General features: G+C 43.8%; 1 protein-coding gene across 4 annotated transcripts in view; it reads right to left on the bottom strand.

The window, feature by feature from the left end:
* The window catches only part of KIAA1549 (KIAA1549 ortholog), a 185,933-nt gene extending 175,087 nt beyond the window's left edge, over positions 1-10,846 (bottom strand). For 3 of the 4 annotated variants that reach the window (XM_075939447.2, XM_075939453.2, XM_089781919.1), the window contains exon 1: positions 10,559-10,845. In XM_075939447.2, coding sequence (XP_075795562.2) covers positions 10,559-10,799 — 241 coding nt within the window. In that variant the 5' untranslated portion in view covers positions 10,800-10,845. Of the gene's footprint in view, positions 1-10,558 lie in introns of all 4 variants that reach the window. The other variant, XM_075939458.2, reaches the window with a different exon arrangement.
* Between the last annotated feature and the right edge of the window lie 5,904 nt (positions 10,847-16,750).

Genomic DNA, 16,750 nt, shown 5'->3' with positions numbered 1-16,750 from the left:
AGGGAATGGGAGCAGAGGACACATTAAAAAGGAAAGAAAAGAGATGAAAGCATTACAAAAAATCTCACAAGCTAGGAGGGAAGAAAAAACATGGAGAGGAAAACCATAGAGAAGAAATTTATTAGTACACCTTTTAGGTCACAGACTGACAGCTGAGAAACAATATTTGTGAAGGTCGTCTTTGTTAAATCTTCCCCTGTTTGAATAATCACAGATGTGTGGAATATTAAAAAAATCTCTACACTCCATGGAAATAGAAGTGTGAAGCACTTATTTGAGGATGGGAGGCTAAGCTTAAAATATCCAACTCTAAATCCAATACCATGCATTTCTGAAGTCAGAGAACACCACACTTTGTAATATGCACACACACAAAACTCAAGTATTTACTTGTTGGCAGGGTCCTCCTGGTTTGCTTTTAAGAGCCAGTTATACAGATACCTGAGCTTTACTTAGTAAGTTATTCAGAATATAAATCAATAATGCATTCTGTGGGAAGTTTGTTTAAAAATTATGAAAGGTACTTGACAGAAAAGAGACTATTCATATAGAGCTATTTGAGCTTACATCATTAAAAAGGCAGTTACCCTAGACCGGTGTTTCTCAAAGTGTTCCGTGGGTCCACTTTTGGAAAGCCACTAGCAAGCCCATGACACTTCGTTTACCTCAAGAGTCTGTAACCACAGAACCTTGCAGCTCCCATTGGCTAGAATTGGGGAACTGAAGCCAGGGGAAGCTGCATGGCTCCATGGCTGTGGATCCTTTAGGTAAACAAAGCAATGTGAGCTCACTAGTGGTTTTTCCAAAGTGGGCCCACAGAACACTTTGAGAAACTCTGCCCTAGACTAACTAAAATTACCACAGAACATAAAACAATTACTGTACTGAAAGCACTACAGGAAAAATCCGGTAACCACTGTTTCATTTTCTTTACTTGCACATAAATAATGTTTAAAAAAAATCACTGCATGCTTATCACAAGAATGTTTCTATCCCAAAACATAACTTGAGAACAGGAACTCTGAATCACACAATGCTCACAAAATAAGACACATTAATTTATTACTCTGAGACACACCCAGCCTGGTTGGATTTACTGGTACTGGAGATTCCTTTGCCAGAAACAACTCAGACCTGACGTGATAATTCTATTGTAGTTTTAATAAAACTTTCACAGTTTTTGAGAAGATGGCGCATGGACAACATTGACTACAAACTCTTGCACTGCCCCATCAAAACCAGTGAGGATTTTGCCATTGATTTCAACAAGGCCAGTGATCCACCCTTAGCACTTTTTAAATAAACAAACAAACCCACAGCCATTTTTTAAAGTTTTCTGGGATAATTCAAATACTGCTGGACCTACTGCTATCGGAGATGTCAGGTCACAGAGGCTCCACCGAAGTTACCTTGATGTTTACTAAGACTAAGAAATCTCAGGTAATACCTAAATTTTTCTGGATAATTAAGACTTTTTCCTGGCTCTGACTGGAAGGTTTCTTACCCGCACTTTAGACCTTCATTCTGCCTGTGCAGCCAATGCAATGATCATTCCAGTTTCTCTACTGGATCATGGTCATTCGCCATTGATGGCACCACATTCAATATCAGCTCTCATTGTCTTCAGGTAGTTTTTCCTTAGACTCTCTCCTTTTCACTTTCTTCACAATGCTTGTTTAACATGGCTTTCATCTTCTAAATAGCATGCATATCCCAGTGGCCTGAGCCTTCTTATTTGGATTATATTTTCTAATATGTCCTACTCTATTAGTTCCCTGACTCTCCCATTTGTTATTATGGCTTTTCATGAAACATGTGATGTCAACCTCAGCTATCTGTGATGGGAAGCTTCCAACCCCTTTGTTAGATATTGTCATCAGTCAAGTCTCCTCTCCATACAAGAGCACACTCAGTACAATCACAAGGAATAACCTGACCTTCTGTTTGGTGTGGAAACCTGTTTGACCAAATACTGTTCAGTTTTCCAAAAGTGGGGATTACTCTTACTAATCTCATAAGAATATCTTTAACACACTCAACGGATAATAGAACTCAACAGAGCCATTCCTTCCATTATCCCCATATATCCCCTGTAAGTTATCTTCTCCCTCACCACAAACACACATCAGGGACCATATTCTGTGCTCTTTTAAAGCCCAAGAAAGGCCTCCACCTAAAGCAACCAGGGATTACACCAACGTACAGGAGAGCAGGATTTAAATCCTGGTCTGGGCACAACACATACAAATTTCTGGCCTTGCAGCAGAAGACCCAATTGAATGACACTATGCATAGCTGAACAAGAACAGGTAGGTCTGGTCTACAATGAAAGCTTGTATCGGCATAGCTACTAAAGATGTGAAAGGTTAACTAGTTAGCATCATTCTAATTCGGTAATGTTTACCAGTTCCAGTTAACTAGTACTGACTGGAGGCTAAAGCAGATTTATAATGCAGAGCCTAAGGTGCGTGTTTTACTTGTAACGGCTAAGATCTTTGGCAGTAAAACAGTTAATGCATTAAATGATTTTTAAACATCCCTAGCCTCAACACCAGTTATGATTTTATAGATCGTATCATATCCCCCCTTAGTCTGCTTTCTAAGATAAAAAGTCCTAGTTTTATTAATCTTTCCTTATATGGCAACCATTCCATACCCCTAATAATTTGTGTTGCCATTTTCTGTACTTATCCAGTTCCAATATATCTGCATGCAGTATTCAAGATGTGACCATACCATGGATTTATAGAGAGACAATATATTTTCTGTATTATCCATCCCTTTCTTAATGATTCCCAACATTGTTTAGTTTTTTGACTATTGCTGCACACTGAGTGGATGTTTTCTGAAAAATATTCACAATGAATCCAAGATCTTTCTTTTGAGTGTTAACAGCTAATTTAGACCCCATCATTTTATATGTATAGTTGGGATTATGTTTCCAACGTGCATTACCTTACATTTATCATCACTGAATTTCATCTTCCTCCTCCTCCCCCTCCCCCCCACAACCCTGTGTCACCCAGTTTTGTGAGGTCCCTTTCTAACTCATCCCAGTCTGCTTTGGCCTTAACAATCTTGGGTAATTTTGTATCATCTACAAATTCTGCCAACTCACTGTTTGTCCTTTTCTCCAGATCATTAGTTAATATGTTGAATAAGACTTTCCACGGTATAGACCCTTTGGGACACTACTGTTTACCTCTCTCTATTCTGAAAACTTGCCATTTATTCCTACCCTTTGTTTCCTGTCTTTTAACTAGCTAACAATCCATAAGAAAACCTTTCCTTTTATCCCATGACAGCTTACCTTTCTTAAGAGCCTATAGTCTATGAATCACCTTTGTCCACATGCATGCGGACTCCCTCAAAGAATTCAAATAGATTGGTAAGACGTGATTTTCCCTTTACAACAACCACATTGATTCTTCCACAACAAATCATGTTCATTTGTATGTCTGCCAATTCTGTTCTTTACTGTAGTTTCAACCAGTTTGCCCAGTACTGAAGTTAGGCTTACCAGCCTGGAGTTGCCAGAATCACCAATGGAGTCTTTTCTAAAAATTGGCATCATATTAAGTATCATCCAGTCATCTGGTACAGAAGCTGATTTAAATGATAAGCTGCATTCCTCAGTTAGTAGTTCTGCCATTTCACATTTGAGTTCCTTCAGAACTCTTGGGGGTTTTAACCATTTATAATATCTTGGAAGCTAGAAAGTGAAGCTCCTTACCTTAATTTTATTTCCTCCCATCAGACAAATGTAGTACTTCATAACCACAGGGCTGCTAAGAACATAAATATGTGCACCACTTTTGCCGTGGTTTGTGATTGTGTGTGAATAACTACTGAATAGGCACCTCTGATTTTCTTTCACCTGCCCTCTGACCACTAATCCAGAAGAGTCTGAACAACTGTTATTTTTAAAAGTTATCAGGATATATTTCTTTTTTTACTCCACTCTCCACCTCCCTCACCTAAAAGCCACATTGTACATGACCCAGGTTTGAATATTACTTCTCCATGACTAGTGACAGCTTTAAAAACAATATGTCATGCCCTAGGAGAATTAGAAATAGAAACTTTAGCATGTCTTCCCTTTTGAATAGTATGCTTTTCCAATAGACTACACAATTCTTGCTGTAGCCCTGAAAAGTATCAAATCTAAAATCTATAAAAAGCTATTATTTTTTAAAAAGTTTTCTCCCTCAAAGAACAATATAATTGGGAAACATTGTAATTAAGGCTTTCTGGCTTTACAGACAAAGGAAGAGGAGACAGTCCCAATACATTGTTTTACAACCCGAATGGTTCTAAAATGTACTTTTTTCCAGACTAAGTAACACATACAAAATACAGGCTGACACCAGAATTCAGAGCTCTTACTTTATTCTTTTCAAATGTACTTTATACCCAGAGACATTAAGATGACATTCTGAACTGCCAATAAAGTCCTTACAGACACATCTGCAAACAAGTATTCATTTTGATAAGGTTTTGCATGACTGTGAGCAGTGTTCCCTCTAAGCTGAGTGGCACAGCTTCACAGATGATTAATCAGCCCCGCCCAGTCAGTCAGCTCCATGAGCCTCTGGCTGAGCAGGCTGATTCATCGCCTGTAAAGCTGTAGCTTAGAGGGAACACTGACTGTGAGCATCCTTAAAGAAAAAGTTCACTCATTTCTTTTAAATTTAGAAACTTGGTATCATCCTTTAATGCCAAAGAGTGCACCTACACTGCCCCCTTACCTCGAAATAAGCTACGCAATTTGCACTGCGCAAATTGCATAGCTTATTTCGAGGTAATTTCAAAATAGCTTATTTCAAAATTTGACACTGTCTACACAGTGCCAAATTTTGAAATAGAGCACTCTTCCAAAATGTCCCTTACTCCTCATGGAACAAGGTTTACAGGGATGTCGGAATAGCGAGCCCATTATTTTGAAATTTAATGGGCTCGCTATTCTGACATCCCTGTAAATCTCACTCCACGAAGAGCAAGGGACATTTCGGAATAGTGCTCTTTCTAAAAGACGTGGAATAGCTATTTCAGGATACTTCCGGTATCCCGAAATAGCTCCGCAGTGTAGACATAGCCAAGGATTCTAGAGTTTGATCAATATAAACTTTTTATATAAAGCCTGAGAAAGAAACAGTGTCAAATAATAAGATAGAACATAAGAACTAATAAATGTGTGTAACAGTGAAGGAATTACTCCTTAGTTTTCATGTAAAAAAACTTCCCCAGAAAGTACTGAAAAGGGGATTGTGTCTTTAGAAGGACACACTCCCTCTTTCTCTCTCTCTCTCTGACATATATGTCAGTTTAAAAACAAAAGGTTAGCCTACAGTAGATTAAGATTCTCCAACTATCCACGTCCCTGTGACAATAGTTTTTTAACTAATTGATGATGGAACAAGCAAAATTTACTATTCATAAGAGTACTTCCCTAATGCACAAACAAAATCTGAAAAGACAGAAGATACTTTCTAGTCTCTTTCAGTTGTCATAACATTTTAGGTAAAACATTTTCTGACAAAAGTGCAATTAAGTTAATATGCCTTTAAATAAGTTTTTACTGTGTTACTATAAAAAGCACATGCATACTGGAAAGACAAAGGAAACTTTTTTTTTTTTTGGTTCTTTAAGAATGGAAGATTTTACATCTTTGCAAAATTGGAAGTCCATGGCTGGAAGCCCAAATCTGTTTCATCTTTCAGCATAAAGGACAGGATATAAGGTCACTGTTGGCTTTTAATTGAAAACATCTTCAAACCAGACTTCTAACGTGGACCGGGATTTTTATGTCTTCTTGTGTCGCATGACTTCTATCCCAGCTATAACACATGAGCTTCCCTGATACTCATTTTAAATCTGGAATTAATGCTGTATGTGCACTTGGGAAAGTTAAGTAACGAAGCAAGAGCAGCTGACAAGCAACCTTCTCTTTTTGCCCAACTACTATCTTTATCTGAAGCCTACAGGGTTCTCCTCCATAAAAACTTGATTTTGGTCTCTAGACGCTACCAAGTTGAGCCAAACCATGTGTGATGGTTCTGCAATTTAGACTAGGGATATAATCGTGTAGTTGATTAACCGATAAGCAAAAGCTTGTAGGTTAATGCTACAGACTACATGGATTCTTCCCATACATACACACCGGTACATTTTTTAGCAGGCTGGCCAGCAGCCCAGATCAGTCCTAGCTTGCAATGGGTCCAGGACCTACCACGCTGTGGCTCTGCATTTAAAGTGTATTAGGAGCTAGGCAGGTAGATCGGCTCAGTGCCAGCTCCGGGAGCTCAGACTTCCTCTGGACAGGAGCTGCTGCCACCCCGCACTGCTGCAGAGTGACAGGCAGCTGGTCCGCGAAGGGAGCAGGTTTTTAAACTGGCTCCCCATTGTGGACCAGCTCCCACCTGGTACCCCATGCTGCTGCTACTGATACTGAGGCAGCAGCACTGAATGGCAGGGGGCTTCTCGGGAGTGGGGCCAGAGCGCACTGGCTGTTGCCCCCTCCCAGGTACTATAGAATAGTCGAATAACCAATAAGAATTCATGAGGTTAATCGACTATTCAATTAACTGATATTTAACATCCCTAATTTAGACTAGGGATGTAAAACCCCGTTTAATCAGTTAACTGACTGAATGGGGGCAGCCGGGTTGGAGTGTCTCCCCCACCCACCTCCCCCAGCCGTGGCCAGAGGCTGTTCCGTCCAGGCTGGAGTGCCCCCTCCTGCATATCGCTGCTTTGACCAAGCCAGGCCTGCCAGAGCAGCCCCCACTAGTTAAATGTAACCCAGTAAACATCACCCGGTAAGGGTAATGCTTATCAGTTAACTGGTTAACCATTCACATCCCTAATTTAGAGTGCTGCCCATGAGTAACTGCACACACAAAACTCACTTTATTTACAATCAAAGCTTTTAAACCATAATCTGAAACAGAGTATTTCAACCAGCGATCTCACTCTCCTTAGAAAAGTTTATGTACTAGTAAATGAAGGCCAAACGTCTCATCATGTGATGACTCACTCAGACAGAAACTCTCTGCAATATATAGTAAATGTACATTAAATGACACTAGAAAACTTTAAACTGACCATGAACCCTCCTGACCCCTCATGTCTCATTCAAGTGTCCCAATTTTTGTTTAGCATCTCAAATATACTACAGCCTCCAGCAAAAGGGAAGCCTGAAACAGACGAATAAAGTTCGGGTCTACCTTTGCTTCTTTGCTAATTTGTTTCCTGACTGCACAGAAACTGTTAGGACTTCTTCCCACCTCATGGAGAAACATTAATCCCTAACTTCTGTAATAATTAAATATGGGGGAAAAAACCTCACTAAACAAAGAATTAAGGGTTCTTACAGATGTTCATGCCCTTCCAGAACACAAGAGTTCAGCAAAACTCAGACTTCTGAAAACCTGGAAATACACAGTTTAGGTACACATAATTTTAACTCTGCCCCCTGGAGCTGGCAAGAGCTACCAAGAATTATTTGTATGAACTCCAGTTGCATTCAGGGTATTAAATGTAGCTGAACCGAATGGCAGAAGAAGTAGTGGAGGAAGACTGGCAGAAGTGAATTTGTGATATAAGGAAATCTGAGGATTAATTTGAGGAGGATTACCAAACTGTGACATGAAGCAATCTGGGCCTGAGGATCCCAGTGTGAGGGAATCAAAGAAAGAAGTGCATGTGTATTTTGAGATTTCAGTCCTCTTCATGTGAACATGGAATTGTGCAGTTTAATCAAACAACAGGGTCCTGGGATCTTCTTGCCATAGATATTGTCATTAGTGAGATGGAATATGAGGGCAGTCTGCGGTTTAATGATGTCTAGAAAATTATACAGATTTAGGTGGTATAGTGTGTGAAATTGTGATGGGGTTGTAAAAGGGTACGAAATGGCTATTGAATTTTACAAGTGTGATGCTCTGTTGGGGAACAGACTCAGTGTTTGAGTGTTAGGCAGCTGCAGGTAGCATCTGGGTATCGTAGTGAAAAGGCAGAGTGAGTACAAGTGTTACGGGGTATTGCTCAAACAAGGCAGAGTTAAGGCTGGGCAGGCATTCACCATAACACTCTATTTCCCAGTTTTCAGAAGTCAAAGTTTTGCAGAAAGTAAATTAAGCAAAAGTAATTACACTTTAATACTTCAACTGTAAGCAAGATGCTCTAAAGAGTAGCTATTTTATTATCTTGTAATAAGCTTCTTGTACAGTTTATGTGGTATGTTTGCTTTAGTGGCTCTTGAACCGTTAAAACATGAATGCCACTGACAATCAGAAGAATTTGTATTCAATGAGACATGATGAAAGTCTGAAGCAGTGTTATCTGTCAGGCAATCGTTACAGACTACGCCAGATTTACTGCAGGTGTATGATCACCTCTCTTTTTTTCAAATGCTCTTTAGTGAATCCAAAAGCACCGTATGGCTAAAAAAGGTTAGGACATGGAACAACGATATGAAGTCATTGACAAACTCTTGTACTGGTCTTTTATAAAGCACTTCAGATTAATTTTATTTTTCTTATTGCAGTGGTTCTCAGAACCCTCGCAACACTTTTAACACGATCATCACACTACTGGGATGACCCATATTTCCTCTAAGGATTTGCTTCCACTGACTAGACACTGGTTTAATTATAAAAACAGTACCACAAGTATGTCCAGAGGCCCAGAGACATTGTGATTAAAGACTTCTAACTAAAACAAGTGTGGCAAAGCAAAAGTCACACTCTACTTATTGTCTAAAGCCATAAACAGCTAAAAATATTTTTACTATTCTCCAGAGACAGCTTTGAAACTTCCCTAAAACATCATAGCTAAACTTTATTCCTATATATAGCATCTCAAATTTATTGGCAGTTTTCAACCTTCATGGGAGTCCAATCCAGCTGTTTAAAATAAATGGATAATCTCCCATTTGCTGCAAAAGAATTGGATCAGACCTTAAACATGCAATATACCACAATACAAATATCAAAGATGAAGATCAAATATTAACAAACAATTCTCTGTGCATTTGTACAGTGTATCATGAAAAATGTGTAATCCTCCCATCAGAAAAGGTTTTTTAAATAGATTCAACACTTACAAATATATCCGTCATTGCTACTACACTTTTGCTAACCCTTAATTGAAAAAAAATAATTCTTTCCTAGATGTGAAGCTTTGGCTAGTCCATGGGGCGGTTGGTTAAGACATGTTTTATTGTTTATTATCTTTTCATTAATACCTAAGAATATGTTCAAATAAAAATCTTAATCTGGATTTCAACAAAAATATACAAACACAAGGTTTCTGTTTTATGAACTGTCATCTGTTGATTTAAGCTGGCACAACTTTCTACTGATAAAAATGAGATAATACAAAGTTTGTGTATATGCCACATCTTTGTAATAAAATTTAACAACTACAATACAGCTTCATTTAAACCAGTCAAGACAAAAATGGGTTAAAAATCCAGGTCCTTGGTAATTTAAATATTGACAAAATATTAAGTTTTCATTCAAAATATTAACAGCAATCATCTTCAGACAGTTGTTGTCTCACTACTCTGTTTACATTTTTTGTTGTTTTAAAAATAGCTGTATACTAGGCAAGGTTTTCCAATTTTAGCACTTTGTGGTTCCATTCAGAAAACAAAACAATGTATCTGGATTCCTGCAGATGCTATTACAGCTTAATATTGTGACATTTCCCAATACCAAACTATTCAGGACATCCAAGTATCTTTACTGAAAAAGCTGCTGTAGCCACCACTACCACGCACACATAGAGACTGCCAACAATCCCCCAGAAGCATACAAGTTTTTGGAAATGTATTTGCAGCATGGACTCCAAGAGCACATCAGCTTTCAGATGACATCATAGAATAGTGAAACAGCCGATTACCAAGCAGATTTAGGAGGATGTGGGGGGGGGGGGGACTAACACCACTCCATATGAATTATATCCTATAATTCTATGCTCATAGGAGTCACTCAGCTACCCTGCCTTAAAAAAAGGCTTTCTGCTTATTTTAATAAATTACGCCTTAACATTAAAAAACCCGTTTTAATATATACCTTTCGGGAAGCACATTCTCTTTAAATGTTGGGGGGGGGGGGATAAATTCCCTGTACCCAGCTTTGTTGCAACGACTTGCTTTCAGTCTGCCTAACACACAAAGCATGAGGGTTTGGACACGAATGGGAACGGCCGTTTTCAAATGTAGTTAGACACTACTCCTCTCCCTCTTACACCTTTAACAAAAGCACCGTCCTCTCTGGGAGATGGGGAGAAGCCTGGATCCCAAAAGGGATGCAGTGAAGTATCAGGCACAAAATAGCCCGGAACAACCTAACTGCGGCCTTTGCTACACGGCACCGAACAAATCAGAGCCTGGCATCTTTTGCCAGGAGTCGTCAGTACAAAGAAGCCTCAGTGCAGTGCTACCCACAGGGACCACACCTGCCAGCAGGGGCAAGGCCCCCTGGCACAGCACTGCTCCGTGCCAGGCAGAGGAGCCACGAATCGGGGCCTCCGCTCCCTTTTGTCTCCTTACCTGTCAGGGAGCCCGGCAGGGACAGCAGCAGGGACAGCAGCGCCGGGAGCCCCGTTGGCAGGGCCGGGCGGCGGGCGATGCAGCCAGGCGGACCCGGGCACCAGAACAGCAGCGTCACCAAAGCAACCATGAAGCGTGTCATCCCATCCATGGCAGAGCCCGGCCTCAAGTCATCGCTGCCCGCCCGGGCATCCCTCGAGCGCCACGGCTGGGCTGGCTCGGCGCCTCCCCCTCGGCACATCCACCCCCGCGGGGCTGCCGTGCATGGGGCGGGGGCTGCAGCGTCCCCGCGAGGGGCAGGGGCGGCGCCGGGGCAACCGCACCCGAGCAGCCAGGGGGCTCCCCCACCGGCCGCAGCTCCCGTGGCCGGCCGGCGGCTGCAGGCGGCCCGGCTCGGCTCGGCTCGGCTCCTCACGTGGGGCGGCGGCGGCTGCTGCTGCTGCTGCTGCTGCGGCGGCGGCGGCTCGATCCCACCGGCCGCGGCGGGCCCCGGCTCCGCCCGGAGACGCGCTGAGATCCCGCCCGGGGGGCCGGCCCGGCGGCGGGGAGCGGAGCAGCGCGGCCCGGCACCTGCGCGCGCGCGCCTGTGAAAGGAGAAGAGGGGGGGGGGATGGAGGAAGAGAGCGCGCGCGCGCGCCCACGTGCCCGCCTGCGGCTCCGGCTCCGGCTCCTGCTCCTGCTCCGCGCGCGCACGGGCACAACACACAGGGAGCCCGGGGAAACCGCGCGCGCGACCAGCCCGGCGCGCGCAGAGGGCGGGGCAAGGCCCGGACTGGGCGCGGGAGCGGGCTGGAGGAGGCCTGTGACGTCGCCAGGCTCCGCCTCGTGCCGTTGCTGCAGCGCTGGGAATCGTTCGGGGGCGGCGCAGGGACCGCAGCGGTCTCCTAGGCGCTGCCCCGTCCTATGGCGGGGTCCTGTGGGCCGTGCCCGAGGCAGCTCCAGCTCCTCATGCAGCCAGCCGAGCCCGACGGCTCCCAAGGGATGGGAGATGGAAAACAGGCAGCTTGGCCCGGCCCTGGCGTGGGGTGGGGTGTGAGGCTGCCAGCCTGCCCTCCTGAGAAAAAGTTAACTCGTGCAAACATGACACGGTGGGCTTGGTCTGTGCAAAGTATCAGAGGGGTAGCCCTGTTAGTCTGGATCTGCAAAAGTGACAAGGAGTCCTGTAGCAAAATGCAGGACAATGTAGCACTTTAAAGACTAACAAGATGGTTTATTAGATGATGAGCTTCCGTGGGCCAGACCCACTTCCTCAATCAAATAGTGGAAAAAAATGTCACAACAATATACCAAAGGATACAATTAAAAAAATGAACACATATGAAAAGGACAAATCACATTTCAGAACAGGAGGTGGATGCGGGGGGGAGGGGGGAGGAGGAAGGAAGGTAAGTGTCTGTGAATTGATGTAACAGATGTATTGGAGCATAAGCTTTGTGGGCAAAGACTCACTTCGTAAGATGCATCTAAGTGGGTCTTTGTCCACAAAAGCTTATGGTCCAATACATCTGTTAGTCTATAAGGTGCTACAGGACTCCTTGTCACTTGGTCTGTGCCCAGAATGTTTGCAGGCTGCCTAAGCCAGCTGTGGCTAGGTTGGAAGAGTTCTTCCCTGGATCTAGCTACTGTTTCCCGGAAAGGTGGCTTTGCTACCTGGTGTTGAACAGCTTCCTTTGAAGTCTTCAGATCATGATTTGAGGTCTTCAGGGACTCACTCAGAGATTGTTACAGGAGTGGATGTGTGATGTGCTGTGGCCTGAAACATGCAGGTGGTCAGATTAAGGCACTACAGCAGGATGCAACTGCAGCACTATAGCTGTGCCAGTGTTGTGGCTGTAGTGTAGATGCTGTAGTCATGCCAACAAACTATCATAGAATTGGCAACGCCTTCTTTATGCTGTAATAAGAGTCTGAGAGAACCAGAAAATTTTATGTGCGGAAAACATAAACTATGTTATGGTGATGGAATTAGTGGTTGCAATCCCACAATCCACAGCTATGTCTACACTGGTGGGTTCTTGCATCCACACGTCCACACTGCCATGTGCTTTTGTGCAAGGGCATCCATGGCAGTGTGGATGCTCTCTTGCTCAAGAAAGCTCTGATGGCCATTTTAGCCATAGGGCATTCTTGTGCAAGAAACCCCTGCGGTGTGTCCACACTGCCCTCTTGAGCAAGAGCTCGTGCACAAGAGAGCTTACACTTGTTAGAAAAGAGCGGAGCTCTTGTGCAAGAAGCCCTGTCTTCTGACACCGTACTGTAAATCTTGTGCAAGAGCAGGCAGGTAGTGTGGACGCTCTGCAGATTCTTGCGCAAGAACCTGCCAGTGTAGACAGCCCACAAGTGCTGTGTGGCCTGGCAATTCAAAAGAGCCTGGGGCTCCCAGCCACTGCCACTACTGTGGAAGCAGTGACAGCCCCAGGCCCTTTACATCGCTGCTGGAACCCTACAAGGCAAGCACCAGAGCCTGAGCCTCACCCCTTCTTCTCAAGGCCCCGCCACTTCTGGGAGCGCAAAGCAAGCCCTTCTCCACCTGAACAAGAGGCCCAGCAAGTCTGTTGGCCCTCTTGACTGTCACACACATTCTCTTAAGCAATTTTGTGAAACATTTGCTGGCAAAGCCTCCTGAGCATTTGACTGTGCTCAAAGTATTAAAGATGGAAGAAAGCATGGCAAAGTGTATCTATCCTCAGTCCTTTTAGGGGACAACTAAACTAGGCATTTGCAGGATCAGAATCTAAATATGTTAATTGTTAGCATAAGTGAACCAACAATTGAGCTAAGTACTTGAGACTTGTCGGGTTTGAAACTTAGAATGGCAAGAACAGTGGCGTATTCAGAGGCCAGCTCTACATCTCTCATCTAGCAGGGAACAGTATTTTCAACCACTGTTTCTGAGTTGCCTGGAATAGTCTTGCTGAACCACCTTGGCAACTGCAAGGTAGCAAGAGAGGGCTAGTACAGTCCCTTCTTAGACTTTTTCAGCTGGGCTATGGGGGAATCACAAAAGAATATAAGACTGTCCCCTATGAATTGTTAAGAAGGCACCAGGTGCAACTTCTGTTGATATTCAGCATCACAGAAGGTTTACTGAAATGAGCAGTTGCATTCTCTGAACAAAGAGGCTTTTCCCCTCCAGTTCTTTTCAGTGCTATTGTATGCAACATACAATTAAGATTAGGTAAAGGACATGTTTAATTAATGTCCCTTTCAGTGAAAATTATGTCTTTGGCAGTGAATCCTAAATGGTTATTGTTTCTGAGGAAAAGTTTCACATTTAAAATCTATTTGAGTCAGCTGTTAGGTTCAGAAAAACATATAGACATAGTTCAGTATTTTTAATAAATGTTCTCCATGCAACTAGTGTTTAGTACAGACCGACAATGCATCCCTTCTAAACACAGTCTTTGTATTTTATTCATTGGAAATATTTTACTTCTTTTTGTTTGCAACAGGTACACAAATAGCTCAATTGTATGTAATTATACTAATGCAAAACATAAATTGAATCCCCAATTATCTGCATCCTAATTCGCTGGGCTGTCTCACCTTTAGATTAAAATCTAAAGTCTACACAACAGAGAAAATTCTGTTGTTATAAAGTGAAGCCCTTTTCCCAATTATTTTCTGTCATCTTTCACCATTCAAACTGTTTTTATTGTCTGAAACCAAAGGTATGCTGAGGAAATCCAATTTAGTATCATAGACTGTCAGTGCCTGAATTTTTGGTATATTTTCTGTTGTATCATTATGATGATGACCCAAATCCACTTGCACCATAATTTCATCAATACATGTCTCTTGAGCTGCATATGTAAAACCAGAGTGTGACTGGCCCTGTATGAGCATAGGCATGGGAAGTAGGAGTACAGGGGTTGCTGCAGAACTTCTAGTTCTGTGCCTGGAATCCCCAGAATTGGCCCTGTGCCCCTGCTACCGGGGGTCCCGACTGCCAGGCCCTTGCCCCTGCCACTTGAGGTCCTGACCACCAGCCCTACTGCTGCCCATGGAGGCTCTGCTGCAGCCCCAGGATCCTGGCCACTGGCCCTGGGGGTTCTGCTGCTGGCTCTGGGATCCCAGCTGCCAGCCCCATATGTGAGGTTCCAGCCCCAGGCCTGGAGCTCCATAGCCACCCCTAGCTGTGGCCCTAGTTTCCACTTCCTTATCCCTGTCCTCATCCCCCTCTCCCAGAACCAAGGCCCTACTCCAGGCCCCAGATCTAGGGGTTGGTGAAGGGTGCAGACAGCAGGAAGGTGGAATGCAGCTCAGCACCCTCCAAAAAACTGTTCCAGCGCCACGGTACATGGGCACACAAATAGATAGAGAAGAAAGGGCAGAGGGAGCATTTCCCCACTTTTATGTGCCTGTGTTGGGGGCAGCCCCAATTGCTATGGCTATTCTGCAGAATACTGTCAGCAGGGCCTCAGACAAATTGCCCAAGTTTGAACCAAAGCTATCAGGAAGGCTTATAGCCTTAGCCTGTGCCCATGCTGCAGCATCCATCCTGCTGTATTTAGTATGCTAGAGGGAAGTTGAGCTAGCACAAGTCTGCCTACCGTGCTAGGTATCACACCTCCCAGTTGCAGAGTAGCTTTGGAGTGCAGGCAATGCACAAGGCTAGCCGTGTGGCAAGGCCAGGGGGATTGCCACGCCCAAGTCTTAAAAAATTACAAGAAGCGCTTTAAAATAATAATTGTGGGCTCTTTTTATTTACCTTCTGTGTTTTGAGTCGTTAGGGCTCATGTTTTCCATCCTTGCTCCATACCCACGAGGGCTAGAAAGTTAATTTTTCTCAACTAAGAGATCAGATTCTCTCACTCACAGGACTCTAGGATCTGGGATTTTTAAAAACAGCAAATATTTCAAAACTCATGAGAGGGCAGCATTGTGCTAGCTTCTCCTCCCTTCTCCTTCCCCCACCCCACCCAGTTAGGAAGCTGTCCCAACCTGACACATTTGCTGCTTTTTGAAAGGATAGGAGAACCTCCACTCCAACCTGTACTTCTCTGATGCCCCAGCAGAATTCCTGGCTGCCTCTCACTGAAGTACACCTGTTTCTGCATCCCTTCCTCAGTGCATGAGTGAGCGTTAAAGAGACAGGCTAGGCCACAAGATACTTAATCCTTCAGTTCAGGGGTCTCAAACTCCTGGCATACGAGTCAGTCCTGGCCAGACCAATTGCTCCACTTCCGCCGTGGCTCCTGCCACTGCAAGGAATGGGGGAGGTGGTGTGACCACTGCTGCTGCATGGCGCCAGACCCCTCTGGTGAGTGACCCCCAAAACCACATGCTTGGGAGATGGGGTGCCATGTGGGGGGGGAGACTAGGGCTCATGGGCTCAGGCTAAGGGGCTGTTTCATTGTGGTGTAGACAATCAGGCTAGGGCAGGAGCATGGGCTCTAGAACTCTACAAGATGGGAGGGTCCCAGAGTTCCAGCTACAGCCAGAGCCTGAATGTTTAAACTTCCCCTTAACCCGAGTCAGCTGGTATGAACCAGCGGTGGGTGCCTAATTGCAATGTGGATGTACCCAAAGAGTGTAAATCTTACTTTGTTCCATATGCTCATAAAACTTGCATTGTGATGACCGTTATACTTCTGCAGTCTCCAGTCGCAGGTACTAGAAATGCTAAATGAAAATGCAAAGTAAACTTAAACAGTATTTGAAGAGGGCATCTTCAGTAGGTCCTCAAAGCCACGCTCAAGGAACTGTTCATCCTGCCACATTTTCTTTTCTTTACCACCTTCCTGTATCCATAGGGCCTTTTACCACTGCCACAACCTCCCTGAAGATCAGAAACAGGTTAGTATGTAACTCCCCTTAATCATTCAGAGGATCAGTTGTGGTGCTGGTTGTCATAAAACTGCTCAGAGACTGACTGATTGTGACCACTGGCCACCGCAATTATTTATTACCAAGATCAGACAGAAATAAATGGACTGGCTGTCCTGACTCTGCAGCACTGCTTTCTCACATTACAGTCTAGGAATTCTGTTAAACTCAATCTCTGGTTTCTACTGTATTAATAGGAATGCAAAGCATCTTGTTTTGGGATCCCTTTCTGGCCACCTGACTAACTTACAACATAACAAAAAGTTGAAAGTTCTAATCAAATTACATTTACTTAATCTACATATTTCCCTTCAAAGTTATAGTGGCACATACTTCAATGAAAACTGTCCCAATTATAAGTCC

The sequence above is a fragment of the Pelodiscus sinensis genome, chromosome 1 (assembly GCF_052426305.1).
Source record: "Pelodiscus sinensis isolate ZL-2025 chromosome 1, ASM5242630v1, whole genome shotgun sequence".
Lineage (NCBI taxonomy): Eukaryota > Metazoa > Chordata > Testudines > Trionychidae > Pelodiscus > Pelodiscus sinensis.
Note: the sequence above shows the minus strand (reverse complement) of the source record. Positions and strands in the feature narration are given on the sequence as shown.